Source organism: Scatophagus argus, chromosome 18 (assembly GCF_020382885.2).
Source record: "Scatophagus argus isolate fScaArg1 chromosome 18, fScaArg1.pri, whole genome shotgun sequence".
NCBI classification, from domain to species: Eukaryota; Metazoa; Chordata; class Actinopteri; family Scatophagidae; genus Scatophagus; species Scatophagus argus.
Window position 1 is genome coordinate 6,392,633 of NC_058510.1, and position 23,038 is coordinate 6,415,670.

Here is a 23,038-nt window from a genome sequence, read left to right on the forward strand (position 1 = left end):
AAGCCTTAATACCAGGTATGTGTCATCTCTACATGTATGACGACAGTGGAACAGTAAAGAGGCCTGGGAGCTCAGCCACAATCCTTCATTCATCATTTTATTTTTCTCTGATTCAAAGGTTACAGAGCTCACACTAGCATATACATGATGTCCCCCCACCCCACCCCACACACACAGCAGTGATCGATTGCAGATGCAGATGGCTCAATCAATTCTCATATATATGATCATTAAGACTTTTTTACATATCGTCCTCTCATCCATCATTTAACACCACATTTCAAATGCTCTTCCAGTTCACTCCCTCAGCGGCCTGCATCCAACTGCAGCTTCTCCTGAGTTCATCACTCAGTCATTGTCATGTTAAAAACCTCAGGATCTATTGCAAGTGTTTCAGTAAAAACATTAAAAAAAAAAAAGACAAGTACATCGGTTAGCTCAAGAGGAAAGTTTCTAAGTCTTCTAACACTCTCAAGCGTCAACTATACATGAAATAAGCACCTTTACAGGTTGTCTATAGTGTTATAACAGGTAGAGAAACAGCCACTGGGGTGTATTCACAATGCTTTGAAATATATTTATTATTAAGTAACATTCAGTTCAAAAAAAGATATTTTTTTAAATTGAATGTGAATGTTTCAGAGAGTGGTCAGCATTATGGTGTATTACTAGAGTCTTTACAGTGTTTATGCATCTCGAATACACCCCCAGATTTCCAGTTTTAGACCATTCAGCTTATATCAACCTACAGCATGTGACCGTGTGTAGGTGTCGTGTGTGTGTGTGTTTTCAGCAACAAAGTGTGTGACAATCCGTGGGTGCGGTACATTGGGCATTCTTTCAATTGACTGTGAGACCAACTGGTTGTGTGTCTTATCGGGTGTTTATCTTCAGTGGTTTATCCTTTATTTTTTTCACCGCATGTTAATCCGACCAATCGTTCTCCTCCAACTCGGAGTCGTCCTCCGAGTCGGAATATTCAACGGCGATGCGTCGCGACAGGATGGTGGCCACGTCGTTTCCGACTGGCTCCCTCTTAGCCTGCTGCTCCTGCTGCTCCTGCACCTTCTTCAGCTGGATGCCTGCAGGAAAACACGGCATGTAAAAACTATGTCTTTAATGGACACAGTGACTCGTAAAGTGCACTTCAGAGCATCAGAAGTTGCTTTATCTTTTGTGTTATTTTCTTCATTATAGATTAATTTCTTGATAAAATCACAAAAAAACAAAAGCTGAGTGCCCTGCCATTTTTTTTGTTTAAAGATGAAGCGTGTTTCTAAATTTCACGTTTACCTCTGGTTTACAATTTCAAGGCTTGAGATTTAATATGTTACTGCTACTGCATTTTTATTACAGGTTGCTTGAAAGAGGACACACCCATATATGCATTAAGATGACACATCTTCAGGGACGGACACACACGCACACACACACACCATGGCTCTTACCCATACGTATAGCAGCCAGCAGATCACTGCGGGCATCGTTGACCACTGTGGTCTCAGCGGGCGCAGAGGAGGACATCTTGTGGGTTGTGATGTGGGAGGCACCAGCTGGAAGGGGCGGAGGTGGAGGACCAGGGGGAGGTGGAGCTGCATGGGCTCCAGATACAGGTGGTGGAGGCGGAGCATAGCCACCAATGCCAGCGATTGGCCCAGGAGGCATGGGACCTCCAGGAGGTGAGGCAAAGGCAGTTTGGGCAGAAGGGATGAGAGGGGCTGGAGGAGGAGGAGGAGGACCAGTGTTGGCATAGCCATCCATACTAAAAGAAAGACAAGATGTAGGAGAATTAGTATAGCTGTAGCTGTCTGTGCTCAGCTTTATTATCACTACAGTCATCAGGGTTTGATGCATAAAAACACTGAGCCACTAGGTGGCAGCATTCGCTCACAAGAGTGGAGTGTCAAGGGACAAAGGGAGCGCATGGTTTGATTAATGGTTTGAGAGATGGATAATGGACAACGTAGCCTTTGTCACTCACAGTTGTGGAGAACCAGAACATTAACTTTAAAAAAATGCACCTAAACACATCAGAAAATGTAACCACTTCTGAAGCAAAAAATTAAAGATCATATAATATAAATATGAATAAGTGACAGTGAGACAAAGTTTGAAATACAACACTGAGACACTGTGTGTCCCATTGAATCTGGCGTGTAGGTTTACCTGTAGTCCATTGGTGGAAGGGACGCACCGTTCATAACCTCAGTGGGTGGAGGAGGCAGCGGGACTTGGTGGTGGTGAGAACGGCCCAGAGTCCCACCCTGATAGGCCATCACAGTCCTGCCTCGTGTATCGTGTTCAGCTCCTCCACGGGGACCGTGCCCTGCAGCCATCTGGGCAGCCAGGACGCTGGGCGGTGGGCCAGAGTAGGTGTGGGCGTGGCCGGCATGGTTCATGGAGTTGGGGTAATGGTGTTGATCGGGACCGTGACCCCTGATGAAAACAGCGGGAAGGAGAAAGAAATGAAATTGGAAGGTGAAAAAGAGAGTAAAAATGTGAATGTAGAAATAACACTGCACAGTTCTTCAACTTGTGAGTTTTTTGCTGGACTGCAATGCAAACATTTGATGTTTCTGAGAAGAACCAGGATAATTCAGTGACCTACCTGTTCTCTGGTGACATCGAGCCCTCAGAGGAAGCCCCTCTGTCTCTGTGTATGGTGTGGCGATGGTCTGGCCTTAGCTCTTTATCCAGAGCCATCATGTTCCACTCCTGCCGACGGTTCCTCGCCTTTCGGACCTTCTTCACCTCCCTCTGTAATGTCCCATCCACACAACGCCTCTGCTCCTAACGTGGAGAGGCAAAGAGAGCATTTAGGATATTTTGTTGAAATCAAACTATTAGTGGCAACTTAAAGGGCTGTTAACGCTCTGTCATGTGTGCATCATGTACGGAATTAAAATATTAGAAACTAACTTCACAACAATATTTGGTTACTGACTCTCTACTAATTCTGAAAATACGGGTTGGAAAGATGCACAACATTGGACAGAACAGCACCAAACTGATGCTGACAGCCAAGAAAAATCTCAAAATCTGATCATGTCAAACTGTAATGGTATATTAAACAAGAGCATGATAAGTGAGATGCTCGTGGACTGAGTCGCACCTTCTGCTTCCTCTTCTCTTTCCTCTTATCCTCTGTGTCCTGCAGCATCTTCTCCTTCCACAGGTCAAAGAAGTAGGAGGGATCGGTGTAGAACTTAAGTGCTTCCTTGTGATCATCCCTTCAAAAAACAGACACCAAGATGCTTATACAGGCGCAAATAGAAACCAGCATGAAGTAGAGTGCACTGTCTTTGTATAGGCAGAATGACAAGAAAGAGAAAAAGGCAGTTCTTTCTGGCTCACTGTTTCTCTGTGGGAAGAAGAAGAAGTTGGGTATAAAACATGTGAAGCTATGAATATTGCAAAAGTGGAGGAGGCTGTTGGAAGAACAAGGATGAAATTATTCAGCATTTCCATCACAGAGACAGCATGACTGGAAATGACAGGATGAAAGTGAAAAGGGAGAGACAGAAGGACTGGAGAAAGAGAGAGAGAGGGGGAAGGGTGCTGTGTATTCAGTGTTAGGAGTTGGATTCCCAGTGGAGCCTGCCATGCTAAATACGTAATGCACACAAAGTACTGGAAAGCACACTGGATAAAAGCAGCTACCAAATAGCAGTAGGAATGAGGACCAAATGTGCTGTCGCGCTGTGAATGTAGGTCAGAAATGAGCCAAAATCCAATCAAGATCAGTGGATGACTTGAAATATCAAAGGTATGAAGTAGAATGCGATTTGAAATTTAAACTATTTAACAGATCTGATCCAACGTCTGTTCTGTCTGCCAGATTTTAAAACTGCATACATGATTTGTTTGTTTCAGTTTCAGCTCAGCACGAGAAATGACATGATAGTCGAGAAATGTTAAGACACTGGATGCAGCCAAATCAAAAATGTGTTTCATGAGGTTACTGTGATTCAGTTCAAGTTCAAACAGTTCAAGTTTGCCCTGAATGTGAAGTCCCTGCAGGTGTTCCTGAGTGTTCACAAGAACAGGACGGACGTACATTTCGGACAACCTAAAAACACAAACTGATCACGCTGATTGTTTGGTGAGGGTGTAACAACACCAACCTGTAAGACGACAGGATGTTGAGCGGCGGAGGCTTGTCACTCAGATTGTACATCTCTCGGACAGGATTGGGCACGCTGCTCTTGGACACCACCTGCTGGTCCTGGGTGGTGGAACTCTTGAAGGCTTTCCTCATGTTGATGTCTTGCAGGGAAACTGAGAAGATAAAAAGAGGAAGAGAGGACAAATGAACAACGAAATGATTGGTCTGGAGGAAGAAACAAATAAACAACGGAGAATGGGTGATGACTCGCTCTGACTTTCCTCTGAGACCTCTAACATCTGACCCACCTTCTTCTACGGTGGAGTCCAGCTGTGTGACCTTGACGGCCAGCCGGTCAATGCGGTCCTGGAGGGAGTTGGCACGCAAATAGAAGGTGTTGGCCTCGTTGAACAGCTCGCCAAATATGTCCTCTGCATGTTTACCTGGAAAAGGAAAAAAAAGAGAGAGACAAAGACTGGAAATTTGAGAGAAAGAAGGAGACTTGTAACCATTATCTGGAGCCAAGTAAATCCCCACAGAGACCGAAGGCCAATCAATACAATGGTAATGTGACACAACGTGAAGTCTTGAGAGTCTGTGCGGGAAATGGCATCTCACACGGCTCCATATAGCAACATTCCTCATTAATAAATTATTCTACACCGACTACAAATACATATACGTCATCCTCCCATTATTCCAGTGTTATGTTCCACGACTGAATGTTGAATGTGGGTAACTTTCACACGCCTAAACCAGTTGTTTACAAGAATAAAAGATGTATCCAGATTTATGAAACCATGGCAAACTTCCAGATTTTTACACATGAGGACTGAGAGACCTGACGAGCGAGAGGCAAGTCATTGTGAACTCAACCTCAATACATAAAGCATCGCTGGCTGCTATACTCAAAGACTAAAAGTGTCCATATGTGTGATGTAGGATACATGATGACCGCTACTTCAGTGCTGTAAATGTGCTTAAATAGTGTCTGGATATTCAATAAAAGCTGTGAATGAGGGGTTTAACACACAGTTAAAGATTTACACACAACGCATCTCAGCACTTTTTGACATTTAGTTGGATGACAAACATTTTGTTGTTCTGGTTCTAACCCCAGTTCACACTTGCGTTCTTTGCCCTGTGTTTTGGGGAATAATCCTGCTCTGAAACGGGGTTTAGTAAGGGCCAAAGGAGGAAGTAACCCAAATTAAAAGGTGTGAGTGAAAAACGACTGTTTGCTCAGGGTTAATGGCACTATAAACGCTATGCTGTGGAGGTCTTAGCCCAGCTAATATGCATAAAAGTCACACATGCTTTTTTGTGCTGAAATGAAAAGACTTGGATAAAAAAAATTCTCTTCTCTCAATGTCAGGAGGTTAAAAAACCTACCCAGAGCAGTTTAAACACTTCTCTAACATTGTTTAATTATAGAACACTGTGTAAAAAGGTGGTATGGAAAACCCACACAACCACACGCTAAGGGCTATTTGTGTCCCTCCTGCTGACAGGATGTGCTGCAGGAAAAATATTTGGAGGAAGGAAGAATCACAGATCCGGCATGCTGAGCCCAGTCAACTCTGACCTCTCCTGAGGATTCTTATGGCCCTCTTAGACACATACATGTGCACACAGAAGAGCAAAGCGTATGTATTCTCCACACATGCTGCTACAGGCCTGTGTGGGCATTTATATATAGCCCCCACAGCTGCTGTTGAAAGGCCCACTCCCAACACAGGAACGTGATACAATGAGAGACGCACAGAGAATGGATATGTTCGCTGGGTCGACGAGTGGAAGGCTAACGGCAGCTGATGTTCAGAATCAATTCTCAAAATGTGAGGACGGGAGAATGGGTGCAGCTGAGGATAAATGGGTGAAGGGTGATTGTGAAATGACAACCCATAACCAACTGCTGACGAAACAAGGACATGGGAATGGAGGATAAATGCCCTTGATGCTGTAATAACTCTGTCTAATACACTTAGAGCATCACAATCAATATAAAACAGTTCTGCACAAAGACACAATTGACCCCCCCCCCCCCCCCCCCCCCCCTCACACACACACACACACACACACACACACACACACAGGCTATCCGCACACAGTTGTCCAGATAAGTTCATTTTTGCCAAGCTTTCTAAAAGGATTATGTTTCAACTGTCCATGTTCCAGTGTGAGGCCAGTGTGTAAGTCTGCTGCTCAGCCCAGTGACCCCAGGCCCTGTAATCATGACAACGTCAAATCGATCACAGCTTGGGGATTAATCATGAGAGCATGTGATTTTGTCCTGGCACAAAGAGGCTACACAGAGTCGCCACAGTCGTCACACTGAAGGTTACGGGGTCATAGCCTGAGGTTGCAGTAGTTTCAGCCTGTTTTTAATGTTGCACAGTAAACTCTGTTTGTGGACTGTTTGTTCTTCTGAATTTGAGGCTTTTAAATGCTTTTCTCTTCTCGCAAAGGCCACACTGTGTGCATGCGTGTTTGCCTGCGAGAGTGTGTGTCTTACTCAGGCTGCTGAGCTGACGGATGATGGCAGAGAGGGTGTTGTTCATCACACACTCCAGCTCGCTCCCGATGCCCTCTGGGAGCTCCCCTCGGCAGAGGTGACGGGGCTCGATGTTCCTCTTCACCAGCGGCATGGCGAGGCCTCACGCCGACACAAACTGCAGAGAAACATGGGGGACAAGCACACACAGTTTTACAAAGAGGCAGTCTGGTTAGAGAGGTTGTCTGTGATAGAGAAACCAGCAGACCAGACCAGATCCCGGCTACAGACACACGCCACTGCACGCTTCATCTGCCACAAGGCTGGGAGACACATGTAACAATTTATAACAGAGACTGGGATAAGGGGCTTGACACTGTGTGTGATTTTCATTATAGCAATATATCAATACAGATTAAGATTTGGAACTGACATTTTTCAAATTATCAGTTCATTTTGTTGATTATATTTTCTCAATGAACTGATGAATCATTTGTTCTACAACACAAGGGGGGCAATTTGATTTTAGATAATCAGTTTACTATCATAAACGACTAAGAAAACCAGCAAATATTCACATCTGACAAATTGGAACCAGGAATGTTTACCACTTAGAAAATGACCTGAATAGTCCCCAGACAATTTTCTGTTGATCGACTTATCATTTCAGCCCTAGTTTGAATGTCAAGTTTTCCTGGTCCTGACATTCAGTCAAATTATCACATTTTTTAAAATGATCTGATAAACTCCTTGGTGATCATATTCACATCAAGGGTTTTCATCTATTTCATCACTCCCAATTTTTACAAGATTAAATCTTGTACAAAAGAACCAATAATCAACATAGCATGAATCACTGATTCCAAGATCAAGATTATAACCAAATGCAATAACCCTGAAAAAATATAGGTCATCTTTATAAATAATATAATACGTGCTGTAGATTTCTACCCACCCTTTGTTTATCGAGTATGACGTATGTATAAACAAAGAAAGCATGGGCGAGCCGGTGGCCAGAGAACCAACAGTGATGACCAACAGTGTCCCAAAGCCAGAAGACTTGTGTCGACCAGCAGAGAGATTAAAGCATTAGGGATGGGAAGATATAGGGTGCCAACTAATCCCAGGCCAGCTTGTCACTGGCCCAGCTGGAATCCTGACACAAACAGACATTTGTGGATATGGTCAGACAAACACCAACAAACGCAGGAAACAACGGCGCACGCCAAAGTCAAATTAGAATTTAAATAAATGGATGCGCTGTTGCTGAATAAATGTCCAAAGCATACAAAGATAATCGGGGCTTCATCACTTCCTCCTGTGGCAGACACATTCATCCCACATAGCAACTCTGAACATGACTGTCTAAATGAAAGTCTTACTGGCTTTAATCACTCTATACTCTCTGTAGTTCAAAGACAGACAATTACTCCAAGCAGGAGAAATCCAAGGGTGAACCAGAACGGCCATCTAATCGGAGCTTCTTCCTGCTTCCTGTTTTTGTGGTCTCAGCCTGGCTCCTGTTTCCTGGTCCTCCCTGTGTCACATCTCTCCTTCCTGTCCAAACACTTGACCAGAACAATGCAGCTATGGCTCGAGAAGCAACCAGGAGGACAGACAGGCAGACGGATGGAAACATGCGGCGCTTTTCAAGACCACCTCAAACTGTTTTTTTATTTTAGTCAATCAAATGATTCACTACTGCACTTCCAGAGTTCATACTGAGCAGCTATGCCAAAAAAAAAATCACTTCAGAGAAAACAAAGTTGGACACAGGAGCTCTGGCAGTGTGACAGAAGGCTAATAATAGCTGACAGGTACTGGAAGTACAACACATATTTGTTAGATTTTGCAGATATTCATTTATGATTACAAGAAATCTGATTTAATGGGAAGTAAATTTTGCTAAACCAACACAACTACAAAACACAGCCCACCCTAATGGGCTTAAAATATTTGATCTTTTATTCTTATTGAATAATTATCTCACAAGAGACCAGACAAAACGTTGAGGTCACATCTTCAATGTAATAAATCCCCAACAAAGCGAGCAAGCGCTGGGCTATCAGTGTCTCAGCAGGAGACCACTGTAATTACAGGTTGTGTCCTTACAGCTGTCCAAGACAGAAAAGAGGCACTTCTGTTCATTGAGGCCAATTCCCACCAGCCGAGTCCTCATCTAGCCTCGTTTTCTCAGCCAGTGACCCCCTGCACACCCCAACAGCCTCACGCCAATGAGAGAAAACAAAGGGTAAAATTACATCATCATGTGCTGTCACAAAGGACTGGTTTGGAGGAAAAGACCTCCATGGATTTAGCAGTCTGCATACACATTTTGGAGACACTGTGCCTCTTGTAGGACAGCACAGGAGAGGAAGGAGGTGATGCAAATGATAAGATTGCATGTTTTTGCTTTAACTGTCTGGCTGGCATGACAATCACATAAATGAGGCGAAATAATGAGTGACTGGGGGCGAGCAGGAAAGGGGGAGGAAGGGGGAGGCCATGACTGCTTGGGAGAAATGAGGGGAAAGTCGAGGCAAAGGAGGGTGCATGAGAGACACCCCAAATGGGATGAGACAGAAAAGAGAGAGTGAATGAGACAGCGTGTGAGAAAGAGAGAGAGGGTTGTGTGTAACATTGAGAGATGGACAAAGTGTGTGTGTGTTTATGTGTTTGTGTGTGTGAGGGAGAAAGAGTGTGTTGGGTGGGGGAAGGGGTAGAAACAGGGACCTCGGGGAAGCCACTGAAAGGTTCCCGGGACAATAGAGCTCCGTTCACACGGCAACAGTGCTAGCTCTCCCATGCATCCTCCCCCCTCCTCCTCCTCCTCCTCCTCCTCCCCTTCGACCTTCTTTAAGGCCCCCTGTACTCTCGCAATGAAAGCATAGCAATCGAGCACTCCTCCTCCCTTCATCCTCCACTCACCCGGGGGAGAAAGACGGGGGCAAGAAAGGGAGAGTAAAGCCTGAACATAAGCCCATCTCACCCACGAGGAAAACATTAGTTAAAGCTGTCAAACATAGATTCTCACTCTCATTCTTAGTGTTCCACACTCTTCTGTTTTGCAATGTGTTTGAATGCTTAATTTATTACAACCCAACATGCATACTTAGGCATTCAGGCGTACAGATGCACACGAACACAACAGGAAGCCTCTAAAATGACCCATTTGCAACATGTAAATAGTCCCATCAGCACCAAAAATGTCTTTGATCCTCAGGAAGGTGACTTCAGGCTGCGTTCAGGGTAAGAACACACTGTGACTCCTGTAAGATGCCCACATCTCCACACCAACACACAGAGACTGAAGAGGCCCTTTACTACAGATGTGAGAACTCCATTAAGATCTGAGAGGGGAGTCATTACCGATTTATGAGCCGAGTACAGCTTCTTGGGTTTGCAGGCTGTTTTGCTTGTTCTGACGTTATGAAAAATGCAGTTTGGATTACGTCAGGTCACACTGCCCTAAATATGACATAAAAAAAAAATTCTGTTGTGACACTGTGCCTTGTCCAAGAAAGTCCCAATATTACTCAGGGGCACCATGGTGAAACATTCATGGTACCGTGCCGCTGAGGAAATTCTTCGTAAAAGTATGTACTGAACGGTGAATTCTGACTGGAGTAGACCAGAGATCTTGGACATAATTTTAACCTGCCTTTTTGCAGCCAAAAAGGCATAAAATCTGTTGGGGAAGGGTGATAATTCAGTAATATGATTTGCTAATTTTCAATAAATTCATGATGATTATTCTTCTATGATATGACCTCATCATCCCAATATTATACACATTTTTGTTGTCCATATAAATGACTAAGAGCAAACTGAAATAAGAGCTTGGCTGATTATGTAAATTGCAATACTGATTTTCCCCATTCTATAACATATATCTGAAAATATCCAGTGTCTTCAGCCATACCACTCAGCTTTAATCTGTTCAGTAAATCTGCAGGATTACACTTACTCAAAGGCCTGACTTTTTAATGCAAGCATTACCCCAAGTTGTCATAATCTGTGGGATATAATGAGCTAAACAGATGATTCATAATGTACTTAATCAGTTAATTCCATTGCTTCAAAATCTGGTACCCAATCAAGTGATGAAACAGCACATGTGGTTTTCAGACTGACAGTTGCAAAAACTGTTTGCTTTTCTCCTTTTCACAGAAATATTTAAAGTTCTTCTTGGCTGATGGTCGGACTGAGTAAACAATATTAAAGAATCTGTTTGAGTCCCATGTTTTTGCATCTGTTTTACCTTAAGCTTGCCATTTTTTGATTACTCAGTAATTAATTCTTTTAAAATGTGCATTCATTAATTACCAGTGAATAGCTGCTGCCTAAATATACATATATATGCTATGAATATTAGATAGGCTGTCTTTAAAATGCCAATGTCTATAACAGATTTGGCCTCATCCATATTTTATTTAACAATATTCGGATTTAAGGTTGGCCAGTTTGAAATATTGTCACATGTATACCGTGCTAAAGTTATTACAGAGTGCAACATTGATGTTTCATGCCTTAAAATTCCCCATTTCTCCATACACACACACACACCCTTTCTCTCTTCCCCACAGGCTGATACACGCACGGACACGCACATTAACAGGAACACGCACACAAGCACAGGCGTAAACTAATGGCACCCACGATCAATCACTGTTCCGCACCGTCGGTTCCCGTTACTGATGGACTGACCCACATCTGTTCATCTTACCTCGGTTCCCGTTAATTTCTGCCGGCTTTAATCCTAAATTTAATCAGCCGTTTTCTGTCTCGAAGCCTAATAAATAGATTAACACGCCGGGGAACAACCAACATCACTCATCCGGTCAAAGTAACCCAGCAGCGCAAAAATATATAATTTTAAAGGTAGGTTTCGGCTACGGAGAGTCCGCTTATTATCCTCAACTGGGGGTGCGCTCCAACTGACCACTTGGTTAGCTAGCTTATGTCCAGTGGTCGAGTTCTTAGTTTGAACAAATGAGACTACAGTCAACAGAAATAACCACAATGATCTAGATAAAAGACGTTATTTGTCGTTGTAAAAAGTATCGTAAGGCCCTCACCAGCACTTGAAATATTAAAAGAATTCAGCTCGTCCGCATGTCCCGTTAGATACTCCCATTAGCTCTTCCATCCTGTTTCCCCCAACCCGTCTAGCCACTCCAGGGAGAAAACCTTTGAGGACGGAGACACGCCCACCGGCCACATCCACCAATCAAATCTCCAGACAGGGGTTTTAATACATGATTGACGTTGGATTTAACCAATGGTATTTTGCGGCCAAAATGAATGGCATGGCGAGTCCCATGCTCGAAAACGGAGTTGGGAACGAAGGAGGCGGGCCAAAGGTGGGGCGTTGCTGAAGGGCTTAAGTGATGTTTTTTTCTGTTTTTTAACTCAATTGGGTCCCATTCCTTGTCAAAATTACTAGGATTTAAATGCATCTTAGGACTTGTGGGGACTTTGTAGACACAAAGACCTATTTAAATAATGAGTGACAACATAAAATTGCGATCTAGAGAATGGTCTGGAGGGTTTCCAACATCCTTCGGGCAGGGATGCTGACACTGAGGTAGGATAGTGTTGTAAAACACACTGATATAGATGAGCCAACTTCCTGCAGGAAGAAGTTCAATGAGAGGACTTGCTATACATAGATCTGAGCTCTCCTCTCCTCTCTGTGTTTATAGATACAAATAAAAAGAAGGAGATGACTGGGGGAGAAGGAGCAGAGAACAGTTTTAAGACTGTAAGACTGGATTTGGTCTAATAGAAAGGGGGAGGGAATTTCATTATTGAAAATGCAGTTTTATTTTAAGGGGATAAGCCACAGACTGCATTTGTTACACCGCTATCTGTTTAGCATATATAACTGATTTATCCAGTTAACCTAAGCAACCAGGTATGTGATTATGCCACAAAGTGGGTCAGTTTAGACACAAAAAACTGCAGGTAGTGGACTTGGACTTAACAGCCAGTGTACGACTTTTCATTACAAGTTCGAGGTTCTGTGGTTATGAAACACTGTAGATCTCATGTTGATCAACAAATAATTAATCAGCAATTAATTTCAATATATTTTTCCTGTAATTTTATATGCATTTCCTGCCTACAGCCTATAGCTGTATGAAGAAAGGAAAAAAAAGAGGAAAGACATCATTAGAGGCAAAAGGTGCATACATACTGAAGTTTCCATCACTCATCATCTGCTTGCATGTGTAATCAACAATATCGATGTTTTCATTTTTATTGTCAGGATACTTGCTTCATGTAAAATATTTCAATACAATACAGTACAATGCATGTTCCATCGGCCATCCTCCATGCGATTGGTTGGTTTTGTCGTCATGTTGTAAGGCTTGCCCAGAGCACACAGCAGCTGAGTGCACAGCCAGCGCAAGCTGCTTTGCCACTCTTGCCATGAAAACAAAACCATGAAAACAGATTAATTTATAAACTACTAAAATCTTTTTTGTCATTTTTTTTTTTTTTGTCCTTTCTGGAAATCCTCAATGCCACAGCTGTGGGGGCTCCACTTCCTTCCAGCACGCTTCACAGCAGCTCAGTTCATTCCTCAGCTGAAGCCCTCAAAGGACCACACACACACACACACACACAAAATAAACGAACAAACAGACAGACAGACAGAAGGACAGTCGGACAGGGAATCTGTCACCGCTGGCAGTCACATAGCAGCTTTCGGTCTTATCCAAACTCTGACGGGAAAAGGGTTGGGCGTAGGTGGTGGTGTGGAGACAGGAGGAGAAGAAGAGGGGAGGAGATAACACAACAGATTAACATGTGACCGCCCCCGCCTCCAAACTGAGCTGTCTTGATCACGTCTGAGCGGCAGAAACAGGTGAGTTTCCACCATAGTATCCATTCTTTTCATCCTCCCGCCTTGTGCTTCACCCATCTGGCTTTGCTCTACAGTGGTGTTTCCAATACTGGGGTTATGGTGTGTTATCTTGAAGAAGTGTAGATTGTTGCCAGTCTGAGTTAACAGACTGCTGCAGACAAGGTGCCCTCTGTGGGGCGAGGTGGGATGGGTGGGTTGTTGCCTTGGACATCCCCACAACCCTCAGTACATTCGTTCAGGTGGGTATGGTGAGGGCTGTGAGTGTGCGTATATGTGTGTGTGTGTGTGTAGAAGTATGTACGTGTGAGTGTGTTTTTGTGTGGCAGGGGTGTCTCAGTAGCGGTGGGTCTGGTGGGAGAACTGGGGTGGCTGTTGGGAGGTAGAGGAGTATCCCATGCTGCTCTGGGGCAGTGATGTGCTTGGTCCAGGGTTCTGGTAGGCAGCATGTGGATTGGAGCGCTGCGGGGAAGAAGAAAACAAAAACTTTGTTTGTCAGAATTAGCGTCCTCTTTGATTAACAGATGTACAGGTTAATGTGGAGGGTGTGACAGACAAGTCAAGGTAACATCAGAGAAAGAAATAAGCTATATTTTCATGCAATCAAATGTTTCTAAAGGCTGACAATTAAATGAAACACTGAAACTTTCCCTGATGGAAACTGTTTTATTTATTGGAGGTTATCAGATAACAACAACGACTAAAGTTGAATGTCATGTTTAATCTAATCTAATCTTTCTCTGTAGCTTGCCCGCAAAATGCACACATCACTGAGCTGCGTTCACATCCTCTATCTGCACCCAACTGAAATCCTGTTTCCAGGATTGTGGAAATGTTCACTTGCATTTCACCACATAAATGTCTTTACCCGCTGCCATTTTGTGCCTGATCAGTACTGTGCATGCGAAGCTCTCAACAGAGACAATTAGGAGGAAGCCTCCAGGCAACGTGACGAGGTTAGAAATGAACCAACTGTAACAGACCTTTGTATGTAAGATACAGCTTACCAGATTTCATACGGTCTGTGGACAACGGAAGAGACAAAGAGAGTGTGAGAGAGAGACAGACATCTACCTGGTAGTCTGAGGTCATGATGAGGCCACCTGAGGTAGTGGTGGGCGGGACAACTCGCACTTTCTTCAGAGGCGGGCCCTGGGCGTGGCTGTTGTCAGGGTTGCCAGTGTGCCCCGCCCCATTCGTGTGGTTGTTTCCCTGTTGCTGTTGCTGGTTCTTCTAATGGTCAAAAAAAAAAAAACAGGTTTTGGTACATGTGTACATTGTATTGTATGTGTATATTGTTAAGCCCTATTGTGCACTGGTTACTTCGCTTCACTTTACTGTACATATTCATAATATATTCATGCCTAACGACTTCATGTGGCACACGTCTACTTACTTTGTCTGCCTTGTCCTCTGGCTCCTCCTCCGTCAAGAACTCCCTCTTGGGGTAGGGAATCTGACAGCCTGCAAAAACACTGGAAGAAAAAAAAAAACACACAAGGAGGCTTGTCAGCTTCAAATAACGTATTCTCGCCACTCAGAGCTGCTGTGGTAGACATGCGTAGGTCATGTGACTGAACCTACAGTAAGGAACAGCGCAGGATAGATACACTGGATGCAGGGTGTGTGTGTGTGTGTGTTGTGACTCACTCAGAGGTGGGCAGAGGTTCCTCCAAAAAGTAAGGGTCCTGCATGGCCTGCTCAGATGTGATTCTACGGATGGGGTCCATCGTCAACAGCTTCTGCAGCTTTAATGAATCACAGACAATCTCTTAGTCGATGATTCATCAGTCGTAGTGGCATAATGACAAAGCATCATTTGTCACGTAGAGCCAAACTATAGCTGTGTGGTTGTTGGGGATTTGCCATCATAATAGTACTACAATGTCTATAATTTATGCAAATTACATGCAATTTCCTTATTACAGAGGCATTCCATTGATGACTAACAACTATATTTAGTATGTTGAGGAAAAGCCTCGCAGTCTTTTTTTTCTTGTGAGAGGTGGAAGCACAGAATTTGCTGTGGAAACCGTCAAGACATGTACATTCACATATTTATGTTTATCATGCCTTTAAAACACACACACATACACACACAGAAAAGGCGGTTTAACCTCTATTGGAATATTAAGAAACGCTGTAGCCTCATACTTTGACAGATTTGGAAAATTTCTGTGGATTTGAGCTTTTCAAGTCATGCAAAGGAAATTATATAATTCCACCATGAACATTAACAGGTTAACTCACCAAGTGGAATGCTTTGCTGTCTGGTTTGACTTTATGTTTTTCCATGTACTTTATAAGGCTGCAGTTTGTGTATCTGTGATAGAGAGGGAACAAATATCAGTCAGTCAGTATCATGTCTTCAGTGCAGTTACCCCATATAAGATGATACAGTAGTGTTACAGCAATAACGATTAAGGACAAGTTGTGTGCAACACTCAGGAACGACTCTTTGCAAGCAGTCAAAGCACTTTGCTTTGCTCTAACTTTGTTTCTGATTTAAGAAAACTGGGACAGCGGCGCTCTGCAGACTCACGTGTTCCTCCTAAAGTCTTTCATCAGCGTGGAGTGTTCTGGCATCTTTTTGATGTCCTCCCAGTCTTTATCTGTCAAATGAGGGGAAGGCAGGATTATAGCACATCACACACACTCCCTCCCTTCAAGAAGAGATTATTTAGGCTGTAGGGTCTGGATTACAATATTTTTTAAGTACAAATGTTCATGAATTCCTCAAAACAACCCCTTGTTACAAAAAGAGTGTAATAAAGCTTTGGTTTTGGCTCATAGTTTAACACCTAATCTTTTTATATGGCTGAAAATGACTTGTTCATCATCAATTATCTCTGCTCTGCTCAATAAAAACCTTTTGAACAGCTGCAAAAAAAAAAAAAAAACATTGCAAAGAGACAGCAAAATTTGTGAGGCTTGATGTCCTGCATAATCAAAACAAAATCCATCACACTAACTGGTTACACAACTGGAGCAGCAGAGATGTTAGGAAAGGGAAAAAAAAGACCAGAAGCAGCTTAAGTGAACTGGAAAATATAGGCCCAAATGTAGCCCTGCAAGTAAAAGTTTCTATGTTTGTGACTTGGCTTCATCTATCGTGTCAGTTGATGTTCAGAACCCACAAACAACATCACTGCTTAAAGGAGAAGGAGCATGAAAATAACAATGAAATTTAAATAATCTGCCTTTGTTAGGAGTTGAAAACGCTTACCCTCCCACTTAAAAAGCAGATTTAATATACATATGTTGTTCAGGAAATTCAGAAGTGCTTATGTTACATGAAAATTTCAGGATTTAAAATGGAGCATTTTCTCCCCAAACTCTGGCAGCACTGGATTCTCACCAGCAGGGAAGCCCATGACGTTGAAGATGCGGTCCAGTTGGTCATGGTGGTAAGGGTTACTGGTCTTGATGTCTTCCTGGCGACAGTGGAATATGGGCTCAGACGTCAGCAGCTCTGCAAAGATGCAGCCAATCGCCCAGATGTCTGACGGAAGAGCAGAGCACATACCAACTTAAGCTTCATCAACAAAGCAACTAAAACTGGTTGCACACATTCACACAAGCGGAGCTGCATATTTCTCACCGATGGCTTTGGTGTAGTGCCGAGCCCCAAGCAGTAGTTCAGGTGCTCTATACCAGAAGGTGACCACCACAGGGTCGAGATCGGCTAAAGGCTTCAGCGGTGAATTGAAGAGGCGGGCAAACCCCATGTCCGCTGCAGCATAGACATTATAAGTAAGAAAAGTAAACAACGAATGACTTAATATTTTAAAAAGAAGACAGTATACTTACCAATCTTTACTCTACCCCTCTCTGGCCCTTCCCCCATCACTAAAATGTTAGCTGGTTTCTGGGGAGAGGACATAAGACATGCCAACAACTGTGATCATGTTTTCACAACTCAAATATTTCAAATAATGACAATAAATCAGCTGTCAGATATTTAGACTAGTTTGGCCCAGTTGCTGAACTACAGTACAGTGTGTAATGAGGACTCTTTCTTGCTGCCCTCTAGTGGACAAAAATACCCACTGCATCCCACATGACGGTCTGCCATTTCCATCTGATTTTCAGTAGCTGCTAATGGCAGGTACTTTGGCATTCTAATCAGTTAAAATCTTTAAAACAAACTAGACTATTTTGAGAGTATTTGGAAATTCTTATATTACAGAACCAAGACTATGCTTGTACATTTCCATAAGGTGAAAATAACTGCAATTGTTTAAAATAAAAATTCATCTTTTAAGTGACAAATTTCCACCAAAACAACTACAAGATAGTGTGGGAAAGTGCATATGAGTGAACAAGTGCAAATTAAACGTCTTCATAAATCATCATTGATCTACACACAAAAAACATTTAAAATATGTGAAACAAGGTAGTTATGAGCCTTAACTGAACGCATGCACACCAACGCAGCTCCACATGCATCGAAATTTGCCAAGCTCTCATCAACTGTTGCCTTGTTTCCCCTTCTACCAAAATATTTCCTCTCTCCCCCTCCTCCCCCCAATCCTCTTACAAGGTCTCTATGGAGGACCCAGTTGGCGTGGAGGTAATGGATGCCATCCAGGATCTGGTAGAGCAGAGACTTGACCATTCCTCTAGGCAGCTGAAGAGGCTTCTTGTTGGCCTTGGATGCTCTGTGGAATTTAATAATGTGCTACAGAAAGACAAGATTATAGTAAATGTGGTGTGTGCGCACATGATGACAGAAATCCATCATTTTGTGTTCTTTTCCACATTCATATGGTCACAAATGTGAGTTCATGCTACTGGGAAAGATGAGTGAGGCTGATGTTTGTGGCATGTGTTTCCACTTCCTTGGGAAGGGAATGTGAGTGCTGCAGCTTTATGGCAGAAAATGGCATTTGAACTCAGTTCTGATTCCCTGCCAACTGTAATGCAGCAGAGGTTTGGCTACCAAATGTTAAATAGTGTATGTGTGTGTGCGTTTTAATGAGACCATGCAATGCATAATTAGCACCATTTTCAGTCTCCTTCCTTACAACTGGTGAATGTGTGAGTATATGCACCAGTACTATGTACTTGTGAATGTCCGTGCTTTTGTCCCTCATTCAAAAAAAGGGAAAAGATCACAAAAGTGCAAAGAAACTGCAAAAAACATAAAAAATATATAATCTGATTGTAAATCAGTAAGAAAATTGTTTACCATAAATATACAAATGCATCCCCACTCATAATGACATACTCAGCAGAGAACACTGCTGTATGTTTGATTAATCATGCCATGCGGCTCCAGTGTGTGTATGTTTTGTGCGCTGTGTGTGTATTTTACCCAGAGATCATGTTCGGCGTAGTCAAAAAGCAGCCATACTTTACGGTCTGCATGTGACAGGAAAACCTTTTGCAGTGAGATGACATTGGGGTGCTTCAGCTCCCGCAGCAGCTGCAATATACGAACCCAGTGAGAGGACAAGACTGCACACTCTCATGGCAGAAATCATGAATAACAAACAGCCCATTTTCACTGTCAAAATTTTGCTGTAGCCCATTTACTGTATTGATTACCATCAATAATACAAACAGGGGGTGGACACATTAGTGCCCTTACAACTGAATGTAAAATCATGAGAAGGACATGCAACGACAGTCATATGATGTTTGAGGTATTGATTTTGAGGGCATAATTTATATTAATGACATTAATTGGCTGTCTATTTTCTAATTTGTCTTCTTCTCTGATTCTTTCCAGCTCCTGTGAAGCTGTATGTCTGTTGCTTACTGACCAACTTTGTCAAGGTGATTGGGGCATTACATAAACCACCTTGTAACAGTGTGAGAGTGCTTAACAGAGATCAAACAAAGGGACTGAGTAAGCCAAGCAGTTCTTACTGCAATCTCTCTGCAGGCTGACATGGAGATGCCAGTGCCTTCAATCTGCTTGAGGGCGTAGTCCTTATCATCCTTCCTACAAACACAGAGAAAGAGAGCAACATCAACACCAGACCAGACTGCAGGCCCCCTGAGAGCGGTCTGCACAGAAACATAAAGAGGGGCACTTGGCAGCTGGCACAGGGAAGAGGCCGAGTTGCATTACCTCCAGATTTGTGTAATCAAGCTCACCTCTGAGGCTCAAAACAATAGAGGGGGAGAGGAAACAGGGCCTGTCTGGCAGCTGGTGAGGGACAAACAGAGCACCGGGACTGACTCTCACTTGAATGAATTGGGTACAACCCCTCCCTCCCACTGGCCCAAATCATCTCATAAACCCGTGCGTTGTGCCTCCTCAGGCCTCATCCAACTGCTGCAGCACAAATTAGCTCTCATAAACAGCAGCCTCCTAAAGCGAATACAAACATCTTTAAATACTTTAGGGCTATTTTGTGTGGTTCCGGCTGCCAGTATGTCCGTGCTGCGATAATGGGCCTAGTATGGGCCTGGTTGCTCAAGGTGCCTACAGCTCCCCCCACCTCGATTCCAGACTGCCACAAGAATTACATTATAAACAGTAGGAAAGGGGAAATAAATAAGAAGTATTGAAATAAAGGTGTGTGTGAGGGGGTGTCAGTCTCTACATTTCAGGTTTAGTTGGAGACCTCTTTGTTTTTTGTATTACATTCTTCATCTTTCCCTCCCCTTATTTCATGCTCCTCGATACTGGCTAAAAGGCAAAAGTACCAAAAAGTACTTGAAAAAGGAACAAAGGTAACAAAAGACTATGAAAAGCACCAAAAATATATGCATGTTATACTTCTGATTATTTCATATACACAACTAAATACTGTTTTAGTTCTAAAAACAGTTTAGCTTCACTTGCTTAGCTTTTCCAAAATACCAAAACATCAAGCACAAAAATCATCTCTCAAGTGCCAGACTCCTCTACAAATTTACAGCTTTGAGCAAAGCCACAAAGCCATCAGAGTGACGGCAAAATTTATGTAAAGCTGGTGTAGAGCTGTTCACCTTGAGATCATTGACAAGTACTGCACATGCACCTGCTGCATCCCACATTCACCACATTACCCAGAAAATGCTCTTCATTTTAGCAAAGACAATAATGCCTACTGTTGAGCAACAACACAGGACAAAACCGACGTTTAAACAAAAACAACAACACAAGCCCAGTTGTCAGTAATAAACCATACGTCAGTCAGCTTCATCAACATCCTGACAGTGCAGGTAATTTCCATCCACTGCCCGTCGCACTGAGCTCTTATTTCTCTACAGAAATCTGTAACAACACGCCTCCTGTGGCACGCGATTCCAGGCTTGATGTGAAAAAATATGACAGGAGTAATTAAAATGAATTTTGGGAAAGGGAGGGGGGCTGGCGCAGGGTTCACTGGCTAGAGGCCTTGCTGGTCATCAACTCACCCATCTTTTCTCTTCGCCTTGTATACATGACCGTAGGTACCTCTTCCCACTTTGCATCCTTCGTACTCAAACAGGTCCTCGACACGCTCTCTTTCGCCGGTCAACTTCACTTTAAAATCATAGTCCATTTTCACCACTGTTCAGGCTAAATTGTACCCGTTCCTTCCTTTTTCAAAGCGTCGCTTGGGAGGCAACTAAGCTACTCCAACGAGCTCGGTTTGGTAATTCGGCTAGTTGCCTTCCCCAGCGTGGCTCTTTCTTTCTTCAGCCCAGCTTCAACATCGAGTTTTCGGGTCAAATTGTTTGTAGCAAAGGGGATGCGCAGTGCTCGGTGATAATCCAGGTGGCAAACGAGCCCGAAATATTTTCCTTTCTCTTGTTGCTGCGTTTCTCTCAGCCGGTATCTGCTCCAAAGAGACGCACTTCACTCGGTAACGATGCCGTATTCCTGCACGGCACTGTCGTAAAACGTCGTGAAGACAGCCCCGCAGGAGAGAAAGAGCTGTAGAAAATGGTTAGACAGATTACACCACGTGGAAATTCGTGCTCGTAAAAATTTAGAACTGATGTATTTGTTTATTTAATTATAACAACCGTATGATGAAAAGAATGTTTTGCCATATTGTGGCATATAAAGGCACATAAAGAAATACCTGCATTTTAGATTTTTACTTTTACCTAAGTGTAACCTAACATAAAATATAAGTCCATATTTTAAATTTAAAGCGAATGACGCTGTTATATTTTGCTCACGTAATAAGCACATTATTCTTAAAGGTAGACACTAATTAGAAATAGTTGTTAGGTAAAGCTATTTTTTTGTGCCCTTCAAGCATGGAGGCAATTCAAAGTTCTCTATGGCCATGGTGGAAAAAAGTATTTAGATTCTTTACTTTAAAAGTACTTATGCCACACTATGAAAATACTCTACTACACTCTGCAAGTCCTACATTTAGAACCTTACTTCCTACTTGATCCCTGACTTTGTCTTACTATCATATATGTTGTTTTTGGATTAATATTATTGCTGTAAATGTTTAAGATTGAAATGATTTTAATTTACTTTGGGTAGTTAAATCTACCACGGTGCATCATGTTCTATAAGATCGACACATGTTTGCTTCATCACAGTCTATGAGAACCACTTATCTGTAAAAAGTCAACTTTTCATGTGCTCAGAAAAAAAACAGCCTCGCTAATCCAAGAGGGGTTTTGAATAGCCAAGTTTAGCCTAGGTTAGTTACAGGATGAAGATACATTTCTCACCACATAAAAGACCCCTTAATCCTTTGGTTTTTCAGAAACATTCAGAATCAGCACATTTGTAGATACATGACTATCACTGGATGGCAAAGGTATGGAAGACTGTGATATGAAAAGTAACTTGTAAAGCTGTCAGATAAATGTGGTGCAGTAAAAAGTACAATATTTGCATCCAGGCTGTAGTGGAGTAGAAGTACACAGCTACATAAAATTGAAATACCTAATTTAAGGACAAATACCTGAAATTAGTATTTAAATACTTGAGTAAATGAACTTGAGTAAATGAAATCCCACCACTGCTTTGTGGGACAAGGAAACTTACTAGAATAACATTAGAAACCCAATATGGATGAAAATATTAGTTAGGCTATATTAAAGGGAATGAAATGAAACAGGAGAAGAAGACTTAAATAGGCAGTTATGGTGCAGTAATAAGTAACCAAATAAAAGTGCAGAAGAAAACTCAGAAAACATGGATAAATTGCCAAGTCATCAAGATCTTCCAAAAGGTTGTTTTGACTGAACATGGGCCTGACAAACAAACAAAACAACAGTCGTCAGAGATTATGGTCAACAAAATAACATATATATACCTCAATAATTGAAAATTTGAAGCAACAATAATGTTTAAAACCAACAAAAACATTTTTTAAATCTAAATTAAATCAGAACATATTGGTTTGTTGACATAGGCTACATTTTGTTACTTTATATGGTGATGATCTTGTACAAAAATAGCAATATCCTAATTGAAATGAACACATTAAAAATAAATGTAATAATTCAAAATGTTTAATAAAAGAATCAAGAAAGTAAATGACTAAAACTGTTTTACAAGTGTCAGCATTATGTTTAAAATTGCGCCACTTGCCTTTGAAATGTAGTGTGTTAAAAGTACAGTTTCAGAAAACGAAAGCAATTTCTCTCGTATATTTGTTAATGAGTGACC

At 42.4% G+C, this 23,038-nt stretch overlaps 2 protein-coding genes across 2 annotated transcripts; both read right to left on the reverse strand.

Annotated features, from left to right (window-relative positions):
* Positions 1 to 88: 88 nt before the first annotated feature.
* wasf3b (WASP family member 3b) lies at positions 89 to 11,816 on the reverse strand. The gene is made up of 9 exons (XM_046371050.1): positions 11,678 to 11,816; positions 6,621 to 6,777; positions 4,414 to 4,548; positions 4,125 to 4,278; positions 3,113 to 3,230; positions 2,609 to 2,790; positions 2,167 to 2,436; positions 1,449 to 1,762; positions 89 to 1,082 (listed from the first exon to the last, which is right to left on the reverse strand). Exons 2-9 carry the CDS (start codon positions 6,751 to 6,753, stop codon positions 925 to 927), a joined length of 1,464 nt encoding a protein of 487 aa, XP_046227006.1. The 5' UTR covers positions 6,754 to 6,777; positions 11,678 to 11,816; the 3' UTR covers positions 89 to 924.
* A 1,029-nt stretch (positions 11,817 to 12,845) lies between these two features.
* On the reverse strand, positions 12,846 to 21,303 carry cdk8 (cyclin-dependent kinase 8). The gene is made up of 13 exons (XM_046371814.1): positions 20,827 to 21,303; positions 19,345 to 19,420; positions 18,788 to 18,898; positions 18,011 to 18,151; positions 17,281 to 17,338; positions 17,072 to 17,203; positions 16,829 to 16,972; positions 16,013 to 16,082; positions 15,721 to 15,793; positions 15,121 to 15,218; positions 14,867 to 14,945; positions 14,545 to 14,703; positions 12,846 to 13,932 (listed from the first exon to the last, which is right to left on the reverse strand). The coding sequence occupies exons 1-13, from the start codon at positions 20,952 to 20,954 to the stop codon at positions 13,807 to 13,809; spliced, it is 1,395 nt and encodes a 464-aa protein (XP_046227770.1). The 5' UTR covers positions 20,955 to 21,303; the 3' UTR covers positions 12,846 to 13,806.
* Between the last annotated feature and the right edge of the window lie 1,735 nt (positions 21,304 to 23,038).